Source organism: Hemiscyllium ocellatum, unplaced genomic scaffold (assembly GCF_020745735.1).
Source record: "Hemiscyllium ocellatum isolate sHemOce1 unplaced genomic scaffold, sHemOce1.pat.X.cur. scaffold_697_pat_ctg1, whole genome shotgun sequence".
Classification (NCBI taxonomy): Eukaryota; Metazoa; Chordata; class Chondrichthyes; order Orectolobiformes; family Hemiscylliidae; genus Hemiscyllium; species Hemiscyllium ocellatum.
This window is the reverse complement of record NW_026869179.1, coordinates 163,992-183,789: the sequence shown is the minus strand read 5'-3', so window position 1 is coordinate 183,789 and position 19,798 is coordinate 163,992. Positions and strand designations below refer to the sequence as shown.

At 52.6% G+C, this 19,798-nt stretch overlaps 1 protein-coding gene across 1 annotated transcript in view; it reads right to left on the bottom strand.

Moving 5' to 3' along the window:
* Positions 1-511: 511 nt before the first annotated feature.
* LOC132814154 (rap guanine nucleotide exchange factor 3-like) overlaps positions 512-19,798 on the bottom strand; it is a 24,761-nt gene continuing 5,474 nt past the window's right edge. The window contains exons 2-5 of the mRNA XM_060823397.1: positions 6,593-6,643; positions 5,405-5,511; positions 4,121-4,242; positions 512-730 (exon numbers count right to left, since the gene is read on the bottom strand). Of these exons, the coding sequence (XP_060679380.1) occupies positions 549-730; positions 4,121-4,242; positions 5,405-5,511; positions 6,593-6,628 (447 nt within the window). The 5' untranslated portion in view covers positions 6,629-6,643 and the 3' untranslated portion in view covers positions 512-548. The remainder of the gene's footprint in view (positions 731-4,120; positions 4,243-5,404; positions 5,512-6,592; positions 6,644-19,798) is intronic.

Genomic DNA, 19,798 nt, shown 5'->3' with positions numbered 1-19,798 from the left:
ATACAGGGTACAGCTCCCTCTACACCGTCCACCCACTCCCAGGGACAGGGGGTTAGGTACAGGGTACAGCTCCCTCTACACCGTCCACCCACTCCCAGGGACAGGGGGTTGGATACAGAGTAAAGCTCCCTCTACACTGTCCCCCCACTCCCAGGGACAGGGGGTTAGATACAGAGTAAAGCTTCCTCTACACTGTCCCCCACTCCCAGGGACAGGGGGTTAGATACAGAGTAAAGCTCCCACTACACTGTCCCCCCACTCCTAGGGACAGGGGGTTAGATACAGAGTAAAGCTCCCTCTACACTGTCCCCCACTCCCAGGGACAGGGGGTTAGATACAGGGTACAGCTCCCTCTACACTGTCCCCCACTCCCAGGGACAGGGGGTTAGATACAGGGTACAGCTCCCTCTACACTGTCCCCCACTCCCAGGAACAGGGGGTTAGATACAGGGTACAGCTCCCTCCACACTGCTCCCCACTCCCAGGGTCAGGGGGGTGGGGTACAGGGGGAGTCTCTGGGTCCGTTGCAGGGCTCTCCGCCGGTGAGCTCACGGTTTTCGGAGACAGGAGGTAAGTAAGGCCTCAATCCCGAGCAGAGCGAGTAACTCCATCGCCTCCTGCAGTTCATCCTCGGCAGTGCCAGCTCTCGGGGACTCCTCACGCCCAGGGGCACCCACGGCGAAACGGAAGAAACTGCTGTCTTTGTCTTGGAAGGTACTCCCCTGGCGCACTGCAAACAAACATCCAGATATCACGCAGCGCAGAGGGAGTGGGTGCTGAGGGAGGGTCAGTGCTGAGGGAGTGGGTGCTGTGGGAGGGTCAGTGCTGAGGGAGTGGGTGCTGTGGGAGGGTCAGTGCTGAGGGAGGGTCAGTGCTGAGGGAGTGGGTGCTGTGGGAGGGTCAGTGCTGAGGGAGCAGGTGCTGTGGGAGGGTCAGTGCTGAGGGAGCGGGTGCTGTGGGAGGGTCAGTGCTGAGGGAGGGTCAGTGCTGAGGGAGTGGGTGCTGAGGGAGGGTCAGTGCTGAGGGAGCGGGTGCTGTGGGAGGGTCAGTGCTGAGGGAGTGGGTGCTGTGGGAGGGTCAGTGCTGAGGGAGCGGGCGCTGTGGGAGGGTCAGTGCTGAGGGAGTGGGTGCTGAGGGAGGGTCAGTGCTGAGGGAGTGGGTGCTGTGGGAGGGTCAGTGCTGAGGGAGTGGGTGCTGTGGGAGGGTCAGTGCTGAGGGAGTGGGTGCTGTGGGAGGGTCAGTGCTGAGAGAGTGGGTGCTGTGGGAGAGGCAGTGCTGAGGGAGTGTGCGCTCTGGGAGGGTCAGTGCTGAGGGAGGGTCAGTGCTGAGGGAGTGGGTGCTGTGGGAGGGTCAGTGCTGAGGGAGTGGGTGCTGTGAGAGGGTCAGTGCTGAGGGAGTGGGCGCTGTGGGAGGGCCTGTGCTGAGGGAGCGGGTGCTGTGGGAGGGTCAGTGCTGAGGGAGTGGGTGCTGTGGGAGGGTCTGTGCTGAGGGAGTGGGTGCTGAGGGAGGGTCAGTGCTGAGGGAGTGGGTGCTGAGGGAGGGTCAGTGCTGAGGGAGTGGGTGCTGTGGGAGGGTCAGTGCTGAGGGAGCGGGTGCTGTGGGAGGGTCAGTGCTGAGGGAGTGGGTGCTGTGGGAGGGTCAATGCTGAGGGAGCGGGTGCTGTGGGAGGGTCAGTGCTGAGGGAATGGGTGCTGTGGGAGGGTCAGTGCTGAGGGAGTGATCCCATTGAATGAGACAGTGTGTCCAGGTCCTGACTGACCTGTTCCTGGTGTCTGTAGAACCCACATCTCCGAGAATCAGGCCCTTCCTCCTCTCCAGACTACTCCGGTCATGAACGTCCACATGATAAGCGTAGCCCCCATGTCCCTGCTCTTGTCCCAAATACCCTGGCATCGCGAATGCCTACCTCAACCTGTCCTCCATGTTCTGATGCTTTTCTGCCTCTCCCACCCCACAGGCAGGAAGTGCCAGATTCCTCACCTCCCTCTGGGTGTAAAGTCCTTGCGTACTCCCTGCACTCAAACCCCCTCACCCCAATCTCTGCCCTCTCTCCCCAGTCACTGACCCCTCCATTCAGGGATCGTTTTGAACTTGTCTGTATCTGGTTTCCCTTTGCTGCTCTCTTAGTTCCTCCCAATCATCAGTGTTTCTGTGGACCTTGGGAACTTTATCAACTGTGGGAATTATATAACCATGGAAACTTTATAAACTTTGAAAACCTTCTAAAAATTGGGATCTTTCAAACCTTGGGAGCTTTATGAACTTTATGAACATTGGGAACTTTAAAAACTTTAGAAAGTTTGTAAACTTTGAGGACTTTAAAACCTTGGGAACCTTATAACCTTGCTAACTTTATTGACTTTAAAATGTTTATAAATCATAGAAACTTTATCAACTTTAGGAACTTAATAAACTCTGGAATTTTTATAAACTTTGAAAACTTTATAAACCTTGGGAACTTTATAAACCTTGGGTAATTTATAACCTTTCCAACTTTATAAAGTTTGACAACTTATTAACCGTGGGAACTTTGAAAATTTTATAAACTTTGAAAACTTAATAAATTTTAGGAATTTTATAAACTTTGGGAATTTTATACACTTTGAAAATGTTATAAATCATGGGAACGTTATATATTTTAGGGACTTTATAAACTTTGAGAATGTTATAAAGTTTGACAACTTAATAAAGCTTGGGAAATTTACAATTTTGCTAACTTTATAATCTTTGGAAACTTTATAAACCTTGGGAACTTTATAAACCTTGGGAATATCATAAACTTTGAGAACTTTAGAAACCTTGGGTTGTTTATAAACTTTAGGACCTTTATAAACTTTGGGAATTTTACAAACTTTGAAACTTTATAAACTTTGAGAACTTTATGAACCTTGGGAACTTTATAAACTTTGGAAACTGTATAAACCTTGTGAATTTTATAATGTTTGAGAACTTTATAACCTTGCTAATTTTATAAACCTTGGGAACTTTATAATCCTTAGGAACTTAATTAACCTTGGGAAGTTTATAAACCTTGGAAGTTTAGAAACATTAGGAACTTTTAAAACTTTAATAACTTTATAAACCTTGGGAACTTTATAAACATTAGGAGCTTTTTAAACTTTGACAACTTTATAAACCTTGGGAACTTTTTAAACTTTGGAAATTTTATATATCTTTGGAACTTTATAACCTTGCCAAGTCTATAAACTTTGAGAACTTTATAATCTTGGGAACTTTATAAACTTGAAAAATTTATAACCTTGCTGACTTTATAAAGTTTGAGACCATTATAAACCTTGATAACTTTATAAACTAGGAACTTTATAAACTTTGAGAATTTTATAAACTTTGGAAACTTTATAAACCTTGGGAAATGTATAATCTTACTAACTTTATAAATTTTAGGACCTTCATAAGCTTTGAGAATTTTACAAACTTTGAAAACCTTGCTAGCTTTATAAAGCTTGAGAACTTTATAACCTTGCTAACTTTATAAACTTTGACAACTTTATAAGCTGTGGAAATTTTATAAACTTTGAAAACTTTATAAAACTTGGGAACATTTTAAACTTTAGGAACTTTTAAAACTTTGACAACTTTATAAACCGTGGGAACTTTATAAACTTACTAACTTTATATGCTTTGGAACTTTATAAACGTTTGAAACTTTATAACCTTGGGAACTTTATAAACTTTGGGAACATAATGGACTTTGGAAACTTTGTAAACCTTGGGAACTTTATAGACTTTACAAACTTGCTAACTTTATACACTTTGGAAACTTTATAAACGCTTGGAACTTTATAGCCTTGGTAACTTTCTAAATGTTGGGAACATTTTGAACTTTAAGAACTTTGGAAACTTTGTAAACCTTGGGAACTTTATAAACTTTGAGAACTTTATAAACTTGGGAAACTTAATAAATTATGGGAATTTTATAAATCTAGAGAATGTTATTACCCTCTCGTTTTAACTTGATGCTCTCTCTCTCCGTCACTGAGACTCTCTTAGCCCACGGACTACATCCTGAGAGCCATCCCTCTGTATTCCACCCTCTCCCACGGCTGTCATATTCCAATCCCTGGGGTGAGGTGGATTCCCGGGTTTGAGGTCTACTTACCAGGAACGAGGATTTCTAGATCAAGCAGAAGTTGTAAGATGCCAACAGCCTGCAATCTCCCCTGGAGGGACGGCTGTAGTTTCATCAGGTCATCCACCAACTCCTCCCCAGTGCAGCACTGCCTGCGGTTCGGGAGGGAGAGGGAGAGGGAGGCAGGGGGGTCAGAGAGAGCAGGGGGGTCAGAGAGAGGGGGGGTCAGAGAGAGAGAGAAATAGATAGAAATAGACAAAGAGAGAGGTAGATAGACAGAGAGGAGAGGACAGACAAAGAGAGAGAGAGTGAGGTAGGAGAGGGGCAGACAGAGGGAGAGCGAGAGGCAGAGAGAGAGGGATGGAGAAAGAGAGAGAGAGACAGAGACAGAGAGTGAGAGACAGAAAGAGAGAGGGAGAGGGAGCATGCGACAGATGGGGAAAAAGTGGACAGAGAGAGAAGGACAAAGAGAGAGGGTCAGAGAGATGGACAATGCCAAATTAGCTCATCAATTAACTTGCTCGTCCATATCGCCGGGAAATAAGGGAGTTTACTCATGACCTGAAACACCAGAGTCTGGAATTGGGATTTCCCACAGGAGGGGGCCATTCGGCCCCCTCTCCCATCCCCTAGACTGTCACACATAAACAGGACGCCATTCAGCCCCTTCCTCCTGCTCCTGGAGCCACAGGATTGATATGGGGCTGGGTCCCTGCTCAGTTTCTGCTCAATGGGAAACCCCCAGGATGTTGATAGTGGGGGATGAGGGGGATTCAGTGACGGTAACACCATTGAATGTCAAGGGGGCGATGGTTAGATTCTCTCTCTCTCTCATTGGAGACAGTAACCCCCAGGATGTTGATAGTGGGGGGGGAGGGGGATTCAGTGACGGTAACGCCATTGAATGTCAAGGGGGCGATGGTTAGATTCTCTCTCTCTCTCGTTGGAGACGGTAACCCCCAGGATGTTGATAGTGGGGGGGGAAGGGGGATTCAGTGACGGTAACGCCATTGAACGTCAAGGGGGCGATGGTTAGATTCTCTCTCTCTCTCTCGTTGGAGACGGTAACCCCCAGGATGTTGATAGTGGGGGGGGAAGGGGGATTCAGTGACGGTAACGCCATTGAACGTCAAGGGGGCGATGGTTAGATTCTCTCGTTGGAGATGGTCATTGACTGGCGCTTGTGCGTTGGCTGAAACTTACTCTCCAAAACCCCAACATTGGATCGTGCTGTGCAGGGAAGTGGGATCGCACAAGTGAGACAGCACCCCTCCGCCACCCCACACCCCCAGCAGAACCATTGAGACTCCCTACCTTAGCGTCTTGAGGTGATACTTATGGTCACGAAGCAGGCTGGGGAAGGAAGACAGCAGTGCCCCCTGTAGGACACGCCCAGCATGAGGCAGCTTCTCTGTCGAGCTCTGGAGAGGGGGAGACAGAGGAAGAGAGAGGACCAGCTCAGACTCAGTGAGGCGTGGGGGGGGGGCCAATATTTATAGAGGGATTCAGTGACAGTAACGCCATTGAACGTCAAGGGGGCGATGGTTAGATTCTCTCTCTCTCTCTCTCATTGGAGACGGTCACCCCCAGGATGTTGATAGTGGGGGGGGGGGATTCAGTGACAGTAACGCCATTGAACGTCAAGGGGCGATGGTTAGATTCTCTCTCTCTCTCATTGGAGACGGTAACCCCCAGGATGTTGATAGTGGGGGGGGAGGGGGATTCAGTGAAAATAACTCCATTGAACGTCAAGGGGGCGATGGTTAGATTCTCTCTCTCTCGTTGGAGACGGTAACCCCCAGGATGTTGATAGTGAGGGGGAAGGGGGATTCAGTGACAGTAACGCCATTGAACATCAAGGGGGCGATGGTTAGATTCTCTCTCTCTCTCTCTCTCGTTGGAGACGGTAACCCCCAGGATGTTGATAGTGGGGGGAGGGGGATTCAGTGAAGATAACTCCATTGAACGTCAAGGGGTCGATGGTTAGATTCTCTCTCTCTCTCATTGGAGACGGTAACCCCCAGGATGTTGATAGTCGGGGGGAAGGGGGATTCAGTGACGGTAACGCCATTGAACGTCAAGGGGGCAATGGTTAGATTCTCTCTCTCTCTCTCATTGGAGACGGTAACCCCCAGGATGTTGATAGTAGGGGGGGGAGAGGGGGATTCAGTGACGGTAACGCCATTGAACATCAAGGGGCGATGGTTAGATTCTCTCTCTCTCTCGTTGGAGACGGTAACCCCCAGGATGTTGATAGTGGGGGGGAAGGGGATTCAGTGACGGTAACGCCATTGAACGTCAAGGGGGCGATGGTTAGATTCTCTCTCTCTCTCTCTCTCGTTGGAGACGGTAACCCCCAGGATGTTGATAGTGGGGGGGAAGGGGATTCAGTGACGGTAACGCCATTGAACGTCAAGGGGGCGATGGTTAGATTCTCTCTCTCTCTCTCTCGTTGGAGACGGTAACCCCCAGGATGTTGATGTGTTGTTCCATGTCACTCACCCTCCTCAACCCCTTGCAGTCCTCTGCGATCTGCATCTCTGTGATCGGACTCTGCAAAACACAAGGTGGATGGAGTGAGGATGTGACAAGACAGCGGTCAGACACGGGATAGCACGGGAACAGCATCAGGCCACTCAGCCCCCCTGCTCCAGCCTGTTACACTGGTCCTATCCCATCCCTTTGTTATGGGCAGTGCCTCACTGTGGACGGTACTGGCTGAGGATCCTCTGGGACTCACCTTCCCGTCTGTTGCACTCTCTCTCTCTCTCTCTCCCCATCTGTCTGTCTGTCTGTCTCTCTCTCTCTGTGTCCCTCCTGCACGCTCTCACTGTCTGTCTCTGTCTCTCTCTCTCTCTTTCTTTGTCACTCTCTCTCTCTGTCCTTCACTCTCTCTCCTTGTCCTTCTCTCTCTCTCTGCCTCTCTCTCTCTCTCTCTCTCGCTGACTCCCTCCCGACCTCTCTCTCTCGCACTCTCTCTCTCTCCCTGTCCCCCCTCTCTCTCCATCCCACCCCCCTTCTCTCCCATTCTCTCTCTGTGTCCCCCCTCTCTCTGTTCCCCTCTCTGTGTCTCTCTCTTTGTGTGTGTGCCTCTCTCGCTCTGTGCCTCTTTCTTTCTCTGTCCCTCTCTTCCTCTCTCTCTGTTTCCTCTCTCTCTGGATGTTTATCTCTCTGTGTGTCTCTCTCTCTGTCCCTGTCTCTCTCTCTGTCCCTGTCTCTCTCTCTCTCTCTGTCTCTCTCTCTCTGTTTCCTCTCTCTGTGTCCCTCTCTCTTTCTCTGTATGTTTTTTCTCTCTCTATCCATCTCTATGTGTGTCTCTCTCTCTCTGTCCCTCTCCCTCACTGTGTCCATCCCTCTCTCTCTGTCCATCTCTCTCCCTGTGTGTGTGTGTCTATCTCTCCTTGTGTGTCTCTCTCTCTGTGCTTCTCTCTCTCTCTCTGTCCCTTTCTCTTTCTCTCTCTCTGTCCCTTTATCTCTCTCTGTCTCCCTCTGTCTTTCTGTGTCCATCTCTCTCTCCCTATGCCTCTCTCTCTGTCAGTCTCTCTCCTTGTGTGTGTGTGTGTGTGTCTCTCTCTCTGTCCCTTTCTCTTTCTCTCTCTCTGTCCCTTTATCTCTCTCTGTCTCCCTCTGTCTTTCTGTGTCCATCTCTCTCTCCCTATGCCTCTCTCTCTGTCAGTCTCTCTCCTTGTGTGTGTGTCTCTCTCTCTGTCCCTTTCTCTCTCTCTCTCTCTGTCCCTTTATTTCTCTCTGCCTCCCTCTCTCTCTCTCACACACACACACAAGGCGAATTGACTGGGTGAATGGCTGGTGCTGAACATCATCTCAAACCGAACTAATCCCTACCTGACCTGTTCCTAGCCCATATCACTCCCAACCTTCCCTACCCACATTGTTGTCATTGTACCAGCCCCCACCCACTTCCTCTGGCAGCTCCTCCCACACACGCACCACCCTCTGGGGGGATAAAGTTGCCTCTCGGGTCCCTTTCCCCCCTCTCACCTTAAACCTACCCCCCTCTAGTTCTGGACTCCCCCACCCCAGGGGGGAAAAGACTTTGTCTATTTACCCCACCCTTGTGATGTTATAAACCTCTATAAGGTCACCCCTCAGCCTCCCCCACTCCAGGGGGGAAATGACCTTGTCTATTTACCCCACCCTCGTGATGTTATAAACCTCTATAAGGTCACCCCTCAGCCTCCGACGCTCCAGGGAAAACAGCCCCAGCCTGTCCAGCCTCTCCCTGTAGCTCAAACCCCCTCCATTCCCGGCAACACCCCGGGAAATCTCCCCTGAGTCCTCTCCAGTTCAATAATACCCTCCAGTGTTCCAGACCATCCCTCACCAACCCCAAAGTGACGTTCCCCCCCCCCCCCCCCACTCACTACAGGGTAGAAACAGTGACTGCGGACGCTGGACACCAGAGTCCAGATCAGAGCGGTGCTGGAAAAGTGCAGCGGTTCAGGCAACATCCGAGGAGCAGGAGAATCGACGTTTCGGGTAAAAGCCCTTCCCACGCACTACTCTCGAAGGACTGAGCAGTGACGGCGAAGGAGCTAGGCACATTCTCCAAACCCCATCTCCCCCACATCTACCCATGAGGCCCACTCCAAAGTGTTATGTACCTGAACCCCTTGGTCTCTCTCTCTCTGTCCTACAGCAGTACTCAGGGCCAGACACTAGAATATAAAGGAGGATAGTTAACGCGATTTTAGGTTTGTGAAAATAAATGGTGAGGGCTAAAACTGGGCTCTTGAAGACAGAGTAAAAAATGAGGTCTGCAGGTGCTGGAGATCACAGCATCTTGAAGACAGAAACGGGTGAGTTTATTCCAGGAAACAGCAGAAGAGTTGAATAGATACTTTGGGTCTGTCTTCACTGAGGAAGACACAATCAATCGCCCAGATGTATTAGCGGCTGACGGGCCTAGGGTAATTAGATTAGATCACTTACAGTAGCGGAAACAGGCCCTTCGGCCCAACAAGTCCACACCGACCCGCCGAAGCGCAACCCACCCCTACATTTGCCCCTTACCTAACACTACGGGCAATTTAGCCTGGCCGATTCACCCTGACCCGCACAACGCAGACACGGGGAGAACGTGCAAACTCCACACGGTCAGTCGCCCGAGGCGGGAACTGAACCCGGGTCTCTGGCGCTGGGAGGCAGCAGTGCTAACCGCCGCGCCACCCACGGAGGTAACGGAGGAACCGAAGGGAATTTATATTCGGCAGGAAATGGTGTTGGAGAGACTGTTCGGTCTGGAGATTGATAAGTCCCCAGGGGCCTGATGGTCTACGTCCCAGGGGACTCAGGGAGGTGGCTTTAGAAATTGTGGACGTTTTGGTGATCATTTTCACGGTGTCCTATCGATTCCTGCGGAATGGAGGGTGGCTAATGTCCCACTTTTCGAGAAGGGAGGGAGAAAACAGGGAATTACGGCTGAGCCCGACGTCGGGGGTGGGAAAAGTGCTGGCGTCGGTTATAAAAGCAGGGACAGGGGAGGTCAGGGTCAGCGCGGATTTGCGAGAGGTCTGGTCTGGACCCCTTTGAGGATGTAACAACGAAAATGGACAAGGGAGGGCCAGTGGATGCGGTGTACCTGGACTTTGATAAAGTCCCACAGAGGGAGATTAGTGAGCAGAGTTAGGGCGCGTGGTAATGGGTGACAGGAAGCGAAAAGTGGTGATGAAGGGGTTCCTTTCGGAATAGCAGGCGGTGAGCCGTGGGGGAACCACAAGATTCGGTGATATAGATGAAGGCATTAAAAGTAATATTCGCCGACAACAGAAGGCTGGGTGGCAGGGTGAAATGCGAGGAGGATGTTAATGAGAATACCAGGGTTCAAAGTTTGAGAGAACATTTGTAGCTCGGGTGTTCGTTGTTGTGGGTTCTGTTCGCCGAGCTGGGAGTTTGTGTTGCAGACGTTTCGTCCCCTGTCTAGTGCTTGGGACCCTCCTGTGAAGCGCTTCTGTGATGTTTCTTCTGGCATTTATAGTGGTTTGAATCTGCCACTTCCGGTTGTCAGTTGCTGTCCGTTGCAGTGGCCGGTATATAGGGTCCAGGTCGATGTGTTTGTTGATAATCTGTGGATGAGTGCCATGCCTCTAGGAATTCCCTGGCTGTTCTCTGTTTGGCTTGTCCTATAATAGTAGTGTTGTCCCAGTCGAATTCATGTTGCTTGTCATCTGAGTGTCTGGCTACTAGGGATAGCTGGTCGTGTCGTTTCGTGGCTAGTTGGTGTTCATGGATGCGGGTTGTTAGCTGTCTTCCTGTTTGTCCTATGTAGTGTTTTGTGCAGTCCTTGCATGGGATTTTGTACACTACATTGGTTTTGCTCATGCTGCGTATCGAATCCTTCGTCCTGGTGAGTTGTCATTATTATACTATTATAGGACAAGCCAAACAGAGAACAGCCAGGGAATTCCTAGAGGCATGGCACTCATCCACAGATTCTATCAACAAATACATCGACCTGGACCCTATATACCGGCCACTGCAGCGGACAGCAACTGACAACTGGAAGCGGCAGATTCAAACCACTGTAAATGCCAGAGGAAACATCACAGAAGCGCTTCACAGGAGGCTCCCAAGCACTGAGGATGTCACCTAGACAGGGGACGAAACGTCTGCAACACAAATTCCCAGCTCGGTGAACAGAACCACAACAACGAGCACCCGAGCTACAAATCTTCTCACAAACTTTGAATGAATAGGAAGGGTTTGGAGGGATATGGGCCGGGTGTTGGCAGGTGGGACTAGATTGGGTTGGGATATCTGGGTTGGACCGAAGGGTCTGCATCTCTGTGACTGGATGACTGAGGTGCAGAGAGATTTAGTACGAGACAGATAACAGGAAGAGAAAGACAGAGTGATAGACAGAGAAGAAGATAGATTGATAGAGAGAAGTAGAGGGATAGCAAAACAAACAGGAAGTTGATACAAATGCTTTTATTGGTCAGAGCATCGAGTACAGGAGTTGGGGGAGTCATGTTGCGGCTGTACAGGACATTGGTTAGGGGCCCCTGTTGGAATATTGTGTTCAATCCCGGTCTCCCTGCTACAGGAAGGATGTTGTGGGAGGGTTCGGAAAAGATGGACAAGGATGTTGGAGGGTTTGAGCTACAAGGAGAGGCTGGACAGGCTGGGGCTGTTTTCCCTGGAGCGTCGGAGGCTGAGGGGTGACCGTATAGAGGTTTATAACATCACGAGGGTGGGGTAAATAGACAAGGTCTTTTCCCCCCTTGGGTGGGGGAGGCTGAGGGGTGACCTTATAGAGGTTTATAACATCACGAGGGTGGGGTAAATAGACAAGGTCTTTTCCCCCCTGGGGTGGGGGGAGTCCAGAACTAGAGGGGGGTAGGTTTAGGGTGAGAGGGGAAAGATATAAAAGAGACCTAAGGGGCAACGTTTTCCCCCAGAGGGTGGTACGTGTATGGAATGAGCCGCCAGAGGATGTGGTGGGAGCTGGTACAATGACAACATTTAAGAGGCATTTGGATGGGGATATGAACAGGAAGGGTTTGGAGGGATATGGGCCGGGTGCTGGCAGGTGGGGACTAGATTGGGTTGGGATATCTGGGTCAGCATGGACGGGTTGGGCCGAAGGGTCTGTTTCCATGCTGTACACCTCTATGACTCTAAGTACAGAGAGATCTGGGTGTTCTTGTACACCAGTTAATGAAGGTAAGCATGCAGGTACAGCAGGCAGCGAAGAAGGCTAATAGCATGCTGGCCTTCATAACAGGAGGGACTGAGTATAGAAGCAAAGAGGTGCTTCTGCAGCTGTACAGGGCCCTGGTGAGACCACACCTGGAGTACTGTGCGCAGTTCTGGTCTCCAAATATGAGGAAGGACATTCTGATGATTGAGGGATGCAGTGTAACTCAATTCCCAGGACCATCGAAAGATTGGAGCGACTGGGCTTGTATACACACGAGAGACCAGAATATTCCACGCAATATTCCAACAGGGGCCCCCTAACCCATGTCCTGTACAGCCGCAACGTGACCCCCCTCAACTCCTGTACTCAATACTCTGACCAATAAAGGGAAGCATACCAAACCCCTCCTTCACTATCCTATCCACCTGCGACTCCACTTTCAAGGAGCTATGAACCTGCCCCCTGGATACCTGCAAGTAAGAGTTGGATAGAGCTCTTAGAGATAGTGGGATCAAGGGTTATGGGGATAAGGCAGGAGCAGGATACTGATTCAGATGGTTAGCCATGATCATAATGAACGGTGGTGCAGGCTTGAAGGGCCGAATGGCCTACCCCTGCACCTAATGTCTAGTAACTGTATAAGTCCTGCCCCTCGTTGTTTTACTGAAACGCAACCCCTCGCTTTTACCCGAATTAAACTCCACCTGCCGCACCACAGCCCACAGACCCAATGGATTCAGCTCTCTCTGTAATCTGAGATAACCTTCCTCACTGCCCACTATCTCTCTCTCTCTCTCTCTCTTTATCTTTCTCTCTATCTCTTTATCTCTTTCCATCTCTCTCTCTTTCTCTGTTTATCTCTCTCTGTCTCTCCATCTCTCTCCCTCTCTTTATCTCACTCTCACTGTCACACTCTCTTTATTTCTGCCTGTATCTCTCCCTCCACCTCTCACTCTATCCTTATCCCTGTCTTTATCTCTCTCTCTATTTCTGTCTTCATCTCTCCATCTCTTTCTCTGTTCCCCTCTCTCTTTCTCCCTCTCTTCATCTGTCTTTATCTCTCTTTCTCTGTTCCTCTCTCACTCTCTCTTTATCTCTGTCTTTATCTCTCTCCCTCTGTTCCTCTCTCACTCTCTTTCTCTTCATCTGTCTTTATCTCTCTCTCCCTCTGTTCCTCTGTCTCTCTCTTTCGCCCAATCTCTCTTTTTTATCTATCACTCTTTCTCTGTTTCTCTCTCTCTATCTCTCTCTCTCTGTCCCTTCATCTGTCTTTATCTCTCTTTCTCTGTTCCTATCTCACTCTCTCTTTCTCTTCATCTGTCTTTATCTCTCTCTCTTTCTCTCTGTCTCTCTCCTTCTCTTCATCTGTCTTTATCTCTCTTTCTCTGTTGCTTTCTCACTCTCTTTATCTCTCTGTCTTTATCTCTTTCTCTGTTCCTCTCTATCGCTATCTCTGTCTTTATATCTCTCTCTCCCTCTCTGTTCCTCTCTCTCTTTTTCGCTCTCTCTCTCCCTTTTTATTCTTTGTCTTTATCCCTCTCTCTCTCTTTCTCTCTGTCTCTCTCCTTCTCTTCATCTGTCTTTATCTCTCTCTCTCCCTTTCTCTCTGTCTCTCTCCTTCTCTTCATCTGTCTTTATCTCTCTCTCTCTCTCTGTCTCTCTCCTTCTCTTCATCTGTCTTTATCTCTCTCTCTCTTTCTCTCTGTCTCTCTCCTTCTCTTCATCTGTCTTTATCTCTCTTTCTCTGTTCCTCTCTCTCTCTATTTGTCTTTATATCTCTCTCTCCCTCTCTGTTCCTCTCTCTCTTTTTCGCTCTCTCTCTCTTTTTATTCTTTGTCTTTATCACTCTCTCTTTCTCTCTGTCTCTCTCCTTCTCTTCATCTGTCTTTATCTCTCTCTCTCTCTTTCTCTCTGTCTCTCTCCTTCTCTTCATCTGTCTTTATCTCTCTCTCTTTCTCTCTGTCTCTCTCCTTCTCTTCATCTGTCTTTCTCTCTCTCTCTCTCTCTCTCCTTCTCTTCATCTGTCTGATCTCTCTTTCTCTGTTGCTTTCTCACTCTCTTCATCTCTCTGTCTTTATCTCTCTTTCTCTGTTCCTCTCTCTATCTCTCTGTCCTTATATCTCTCTCTCCCTCTCTGTTCCTCTCTCTCTTTTTCGCTCTCTCTCTTTTTATTCTTTGTCTATATCTTTCTCTCTCTCTCTCTGTCTCTCTCCTTCTCTTCATCTGTCTTTCTCTCTCTCTCTCTCTGTTCCATCTGTCCTTGTGCTGTTAATCAAACAGCCTCCATATTCTGGTTCGCTTCTCTCGCCAGATGATACCGTCGCGGTGTGTGTCTACACCTTGCGTCTCAGCCCGAGACCCTCATCCATGTGTGCTGTGGGAGCTTCTGTCAACAGTTCAACTAACTCGGTCACACACTCTCTCCCTCGTGCAGCTCAAGGTCAGAGAGAAGGTGACCCCCCTGTGTGGGCAGGTAGAGGTGGAGAGAGAGAGAGAGAGAGAGAGAGAGAGAACGCAGAGAGAGAGAGAGAACGCAGAGAGAGAGCAGCTGGGACGCAGCTCCAATAAATACCAAAGTCAAATGGTCCACGCCCCGTAATATTGACATAGAAATTACTTGGTCTGCTCACACACCACAGCACAGATAACACAACTTCCCACACTCACTCCCGCTCTACACCGTCCCCCAAACCCCTTCCCCATTCCCTCCCACTCTACACCGTCCCCCATGGGACCCCAAACCCCTTCCCAGTTCCCTCCCGCTCTACACCGTCCCCATGGACCCCAAACCCCTTCCCTGTTCCCTCCCGCTCTACACCGTCCCCCATGGGACCCCAAACCCCTTCCCCGTTCCCTCCCGCTCTACACCGTCCCCATGGACCCCAAACCCCTTCCCCGTTCCCTCCCCCTCTACACCGTCCCCATGGACCCCAAACCCCTTCCCTGTTCCCTCCCGCTCTACACTATCCCCCATGGGACCCCAAACCCCTTCCCCGTTCCCTCCCGCTCTACACCGTCCCCCATGGGACCCCAAACCCCTTCCCCGTTCCCTCCCGCTCTACACCGACCCCCATGGACCCCAAACCCCTTCCCCGTTCCCTCCCGCTCTACACCGTCCCCAATGGACCCCAAACCCCTTCCCCGTTCCCTCCCGCTCTACACCATCCCCCAATGGACCCTAAACCCCTTCCCCGTTCCCTCCCGCTCTACACCGTCCCCCCATGGACCCCAAACCCCTTCCCCATTCCCTCCCGCTCTACACCGTTCCCAATGAACCCCAAACCCCTTCCCTGTTCCCTCCCGCTCTACACCGTCCCCCAAAACCCTTCCCCGTTCCCTCCCACTCTACACCGTCCCCCATGGGACCCCAAACCCCTTCCCCGTTCCCTCCCGCTCTACACCGTCCCCAATGGACCCCAAACCCCTTCCCCGTTCCCTCCCGCTCTACACCGTCCCCCCATGGACCCCAAACCCCTTCCCCGTTCCCTCCCGCTCTACACCGTCCCCCATGGGACCCCAAACCCCTTCCCCGTTCCCTCCTGCTCTACACCGTCCCCATGGGACCCCAAACCCCTTCCCTGTTCCCTCCCGCTCTACACTATCCCCCATGGGACCCCAAACCCCTTCCCCGTTCCCTCCCACTCTACACCGTCCCCCATGGACCCCAAACCCCTTCCCCATTCCCTCCCGCTCTACACCATCCCCCAATGGACCCCAAACCCCTTCCCCGTTCCCTCCTGCTCTACACCGTCCCCCAAGGGACCCCAAACCCCTTCCCCGTTCCCTCCCGCTCTACACTGTCCCCCATGGACCCCAAACCCCTTCCCCGTTCCCTCCCGCTCTACACCGTCCCCCATGGACCCCAAACCCCTTCCCCGTTCCCTCCCGCTCTACACCGTCCCCATGGACCCCAAACCCCTTCCCCGTTCCCTCCCGCTCTACACCGTCCCCCATGGACCCCAAACCCCTTCCCCGTTCCCTCCCGCTCTACACCGTCCCCAATGGACCCCAAACCCCTTCCCCGTTCCCTCCCGCTCTACACCGTCCCCCCATGGACCCCAAACCCCTTCCCCGTTCCCTCCCGCTCTACACCATCCCCCAATGGACCCCAAACCCCTTCCCCATTCCCTCCCGCTCTACACCGACCCCAATGGGACCCCAAACCCCTTCCCCGTTCCCTCCCGCTCTACACCGTCCCCCATGGGACCCCAAACCCCTTCCCCATTCCCTCCCGCTCTACACCGTCCCCCCATGGACCCCAAACCCCTTCCCCATTCCCTCCCGCTCTACACCGTTCCCAATGAACCCCAAACCCCTTCCCTGTTCCCTCCCGCTCTACACCGTCCCCCAAAACCCTTCCCCGTTCCCTCCCACTCTACACCGTCCCCCATGGGACCCCAAACCCCTTCCCCGTTCCCTCCCGCTCTACACCGTCCCCAATGGACCCCAAACCCCTTCCCCGTTCCCTCCTGCTCTACACCGTCCCCAATGGACCCCAAACCCCTTCCCCGTTCCCTCCCGCTCTACACCGTCCCCCCATGGACCCCAAACCCCTTCCCAGCCTTTATCGGTCTGTGCTGTTGACCTAGTTCTGTGACCCTGCACATGATCTACAGGATGTACTGCAGACAGTGAGTTGAGGTGGTTTGCAAAGGATCCTATAGCTGTCTGAGTGCGATGTGGTGAAGTTTCCTGTCTTCACCCTCACCCCACGCCCCTCCCTCTCAGACTGAGAACACCATTTTTCTTCAGGTGAGGGGCAGAATCTGCCATCCCATTCCATCAGCCCCAGGGAACCCTACTTCACCCTTCAACTCTCTAACCACGGAGTGACCCACCAGCATTGGTCAGCCCTCAGCACTGACCCTCCCACAGCACCCACTCCCACAGCACTGACCCTCCCTCAGCACTGACCCTCCCTCAGCACTGACTCTCCCACAGCACCCGCTCCCTCAGCACTGACCCTCCCACAGCACCCACACCCTCAGCACTGACTCTCCCACAGCACCCGCTCCCTCAGCACTGACCCTCCCTCAGCACTGACCCTCCCACAGCACCCACTCCCACAGCACTGACCCTCCCACAGTGCCCACTCCCTCAGCGCTGACCCTCCCACAGCACCCACTCCCACAGCACTGACCCTCCCACAGCACCCGCTCCCTCAGCACTGACCCTCCCACAGTGCCCGCTCCCTCAGCACTGACCCTCTCACAGCACCCACTCCCTCAGCACTGACCCTCCCTCAGCACTGACCCTCCCACAGCACCCACTCCCTCAGCACTGACCCTCCCACAGCGCCCGCTCCCTCAGCACTGACCCTCCCACAGCGCCCACTCCCTCAGCACTGACCCTCCCACAGCACCCGCTCCCTCAGCACTGAACCTCCCACAGTGCCCACTCCCTCAGCACTGACCCTCTCACAGCACCCACTCCCTCAGCACTGACCCTCCCTCAGCACTGACCCTCCCACAGCACCCACTCCCTCAGCACTGACCCTCCCACAGCGCCCGCTCCCTCAGCACTGACCCTCCCACAGCGCCCACTCCCTCAGCACTGACCCTCCCACAGCACCCGCTCCCTCAGCACTGAACCTCCCACAGTGCCCGCTCCCTCAGCACTGACCCTCTCACAGCACCCACTCCCTCAGCACTGACCCTCCCTCAGCACTGACCCTCCCACAGCACCCACTCCCTCAGCACTGACCCTCCCACAGCGCCCGCTCCCTCAGCACTGACCCTCCCACAGCGCCCACTCCCTCAGCACTGACCCTCCCACAGCACCCGCTCCCTCAGCACTGAACCTCCCACAGTGCCCGCTCCCTCAGCACTGACCCTCTCACAGCACCCACTCCCTCAGCACTGACCCTCCCTCAGCACTGACCCTCCCACAGCACCCACTCCCTCAGCACTGACCCTCCCACAGCGCCCGCTCCCTCAGCACTGACCCTCCCACAGTGCCCACTCCCTCAGCACTGACCCTCCCACAGCACCCGCTCCCTCAGCACTGAACCTCTCTCAGAATGGTGTTACCGTCACTGAATCCCCCTCCCCGCCACTATCAACATCCTGGGGGTTCCCATTGAGCAGAAACTGAACTGGGACCCAGCCCCATATCAATCCTGTGGCTCCAGGAACAGGTCAGAGGCCGGGAATCCTGCAGCGAGTAACTCCCCTCCTCACTCCCTCCCTCCCTCCCCCTGAAACCTGCCCCACCATCGACAAGGCACGGGTCAGGAGGGTGAGGGGAACACTCCCCTCTCGCCTGGATGGTGCTGACTCCCCCCCACACACACCCTCTGGAACCTCCACACCGCCTTGGGGAGGTGGGAGAGCAGAGCATCCATCTCTCTCTCCCCCACCTTCCACCTTCCACCCTCCCCTCTGCGGCAGCTGGGCTCATTAGGAATGCTGGGCTGAGTTCCAACACCCCGCCTCCCCCACCGACAGAGTGGGCAGTGGGGTGTGTGCACCCTGTACAAGACGCGCAGTCGCCATCTCTCCCTCCCAAGCACCCCCCTACCTCTTCCCCACAACAATCGGGGTGAGCCCCACTGCATCCTTGTCCACCAGGCTGGTAGACGTTAGTCGCTACCATCTCTCCTGCCCAGGGTCTTACGAAGGGTTAACACTTTGCTATTTTTGTGTGTGTGTGTGTGTGTGTGTCCTTACACGATGACTTTGATCTGAGTCAGGGCACTGCGGGCCTTCTGAGCAGGCTGTCAGACTGGTTCCACAAGGCGTTTATACAAATATCTCAAGGTCTCTCTCTCTCACACACACACTCACACACTCACTCACTCTTTCCCTCCCTCTCTCTCTCCTTCTCTGTTTCCCCCTGATTCTCTCTGTCTCTTTCTCTCACTTTCTCTAGGTCCCCTCTCTCTCTCTCTCCCTTTATCTCTGTCTCTCTCTCCCTCCCTCTCCCTCTCTCTCCCTCCATCTCTCTCTCTCTCCCTCCATCTCCATCTCTCTTTCTCCCTCTGTCTCTCTCCCTCTCCAACTCTCTCTCCCTATCTCTTTCCTTCTCTCTGTCCCTCTCCCTCTCTCTCCCTCCATCTCTCTCTCTCTCCCTCCATCTCCATCTCTCTTTCTCCCTCTGTCTCTCTCCCTCTCCAACTCTCTCTCCCTCTCTCTCTTTCCCTATCTCTCTCTCTCTCCTTCTCTCTGTTTCCCGCCGACTCTCTCTCTCCCTCCATCTCTCTCTCTCTCAGCCCCTCCATCTCCAATTCTCCCTCTGTCTCTCTCTCTCTCCCGCCAACTCTCTCTCCCTCTCTCTCTTTCCCTATCTCTCTCTCTCTCCTTCTCTCTGTCCCTCTCCCTGTCTCTCTCCCTCCACCTCTCTCTCTCTCAACCCCTCCATCTCCATCTCTCTTTCTCCCTCTGTCTCTCTCTCTCTCCAACTCTCTCTCCCTCTCTCTTTCCTTCTCTCTGTCCCTCTCCCTCTCTCTCTCTACCTCCATCTCTCTCTCCCTCCATCTCTATCTCTCTTTCTCCCTCTGTCTCTCTCCCTCTCCAACTCTCTCTCCCTCTCTCTCTTTCCCTATCTCTCTCTCTCTCTCCTTCTCTCTGTTTCCCTCCAACTCTCTCTCCCCCTCCATCTCTCTCTCTCTCAGCCCCTCCATCTCCAATTCTCCCTCTGTCTCTCCTCTCTCTCTCTCCCTCCAACTCTCTCTCCCTCTCTCTCTTTCCCTATCTCTCTCTCTCTCCTTCTCTCTGTCCCTCTCCCTGTCTCTCTCCCCCTCCACCTCTCTCTCTCAACCCCTCCATCTCCATCTCTCTTTCTCCCCCTCTCTCTCTCTCTCTCCCCCCCTCCAGCTCTCTCCCTCTCTCTCTTTCCCTATCTCTCTCTCTTTCCATCTCTCTGTCCCTCTCCCTCTCTCTCCCTCTATCTCTATCTCCTTCTCTCTGTCTCTCTCTCTCTCCCTCCAACTCTCTCTCTCTCTATCTCTCTCTGTCTTTCTGTCCCTCCATCTCTCTCCCTCCATCTCTCTCTCCCTCTCCCTCTACACTGTCCCCCCATCAAACACACCCAGGGACAGGGGGTTAGAT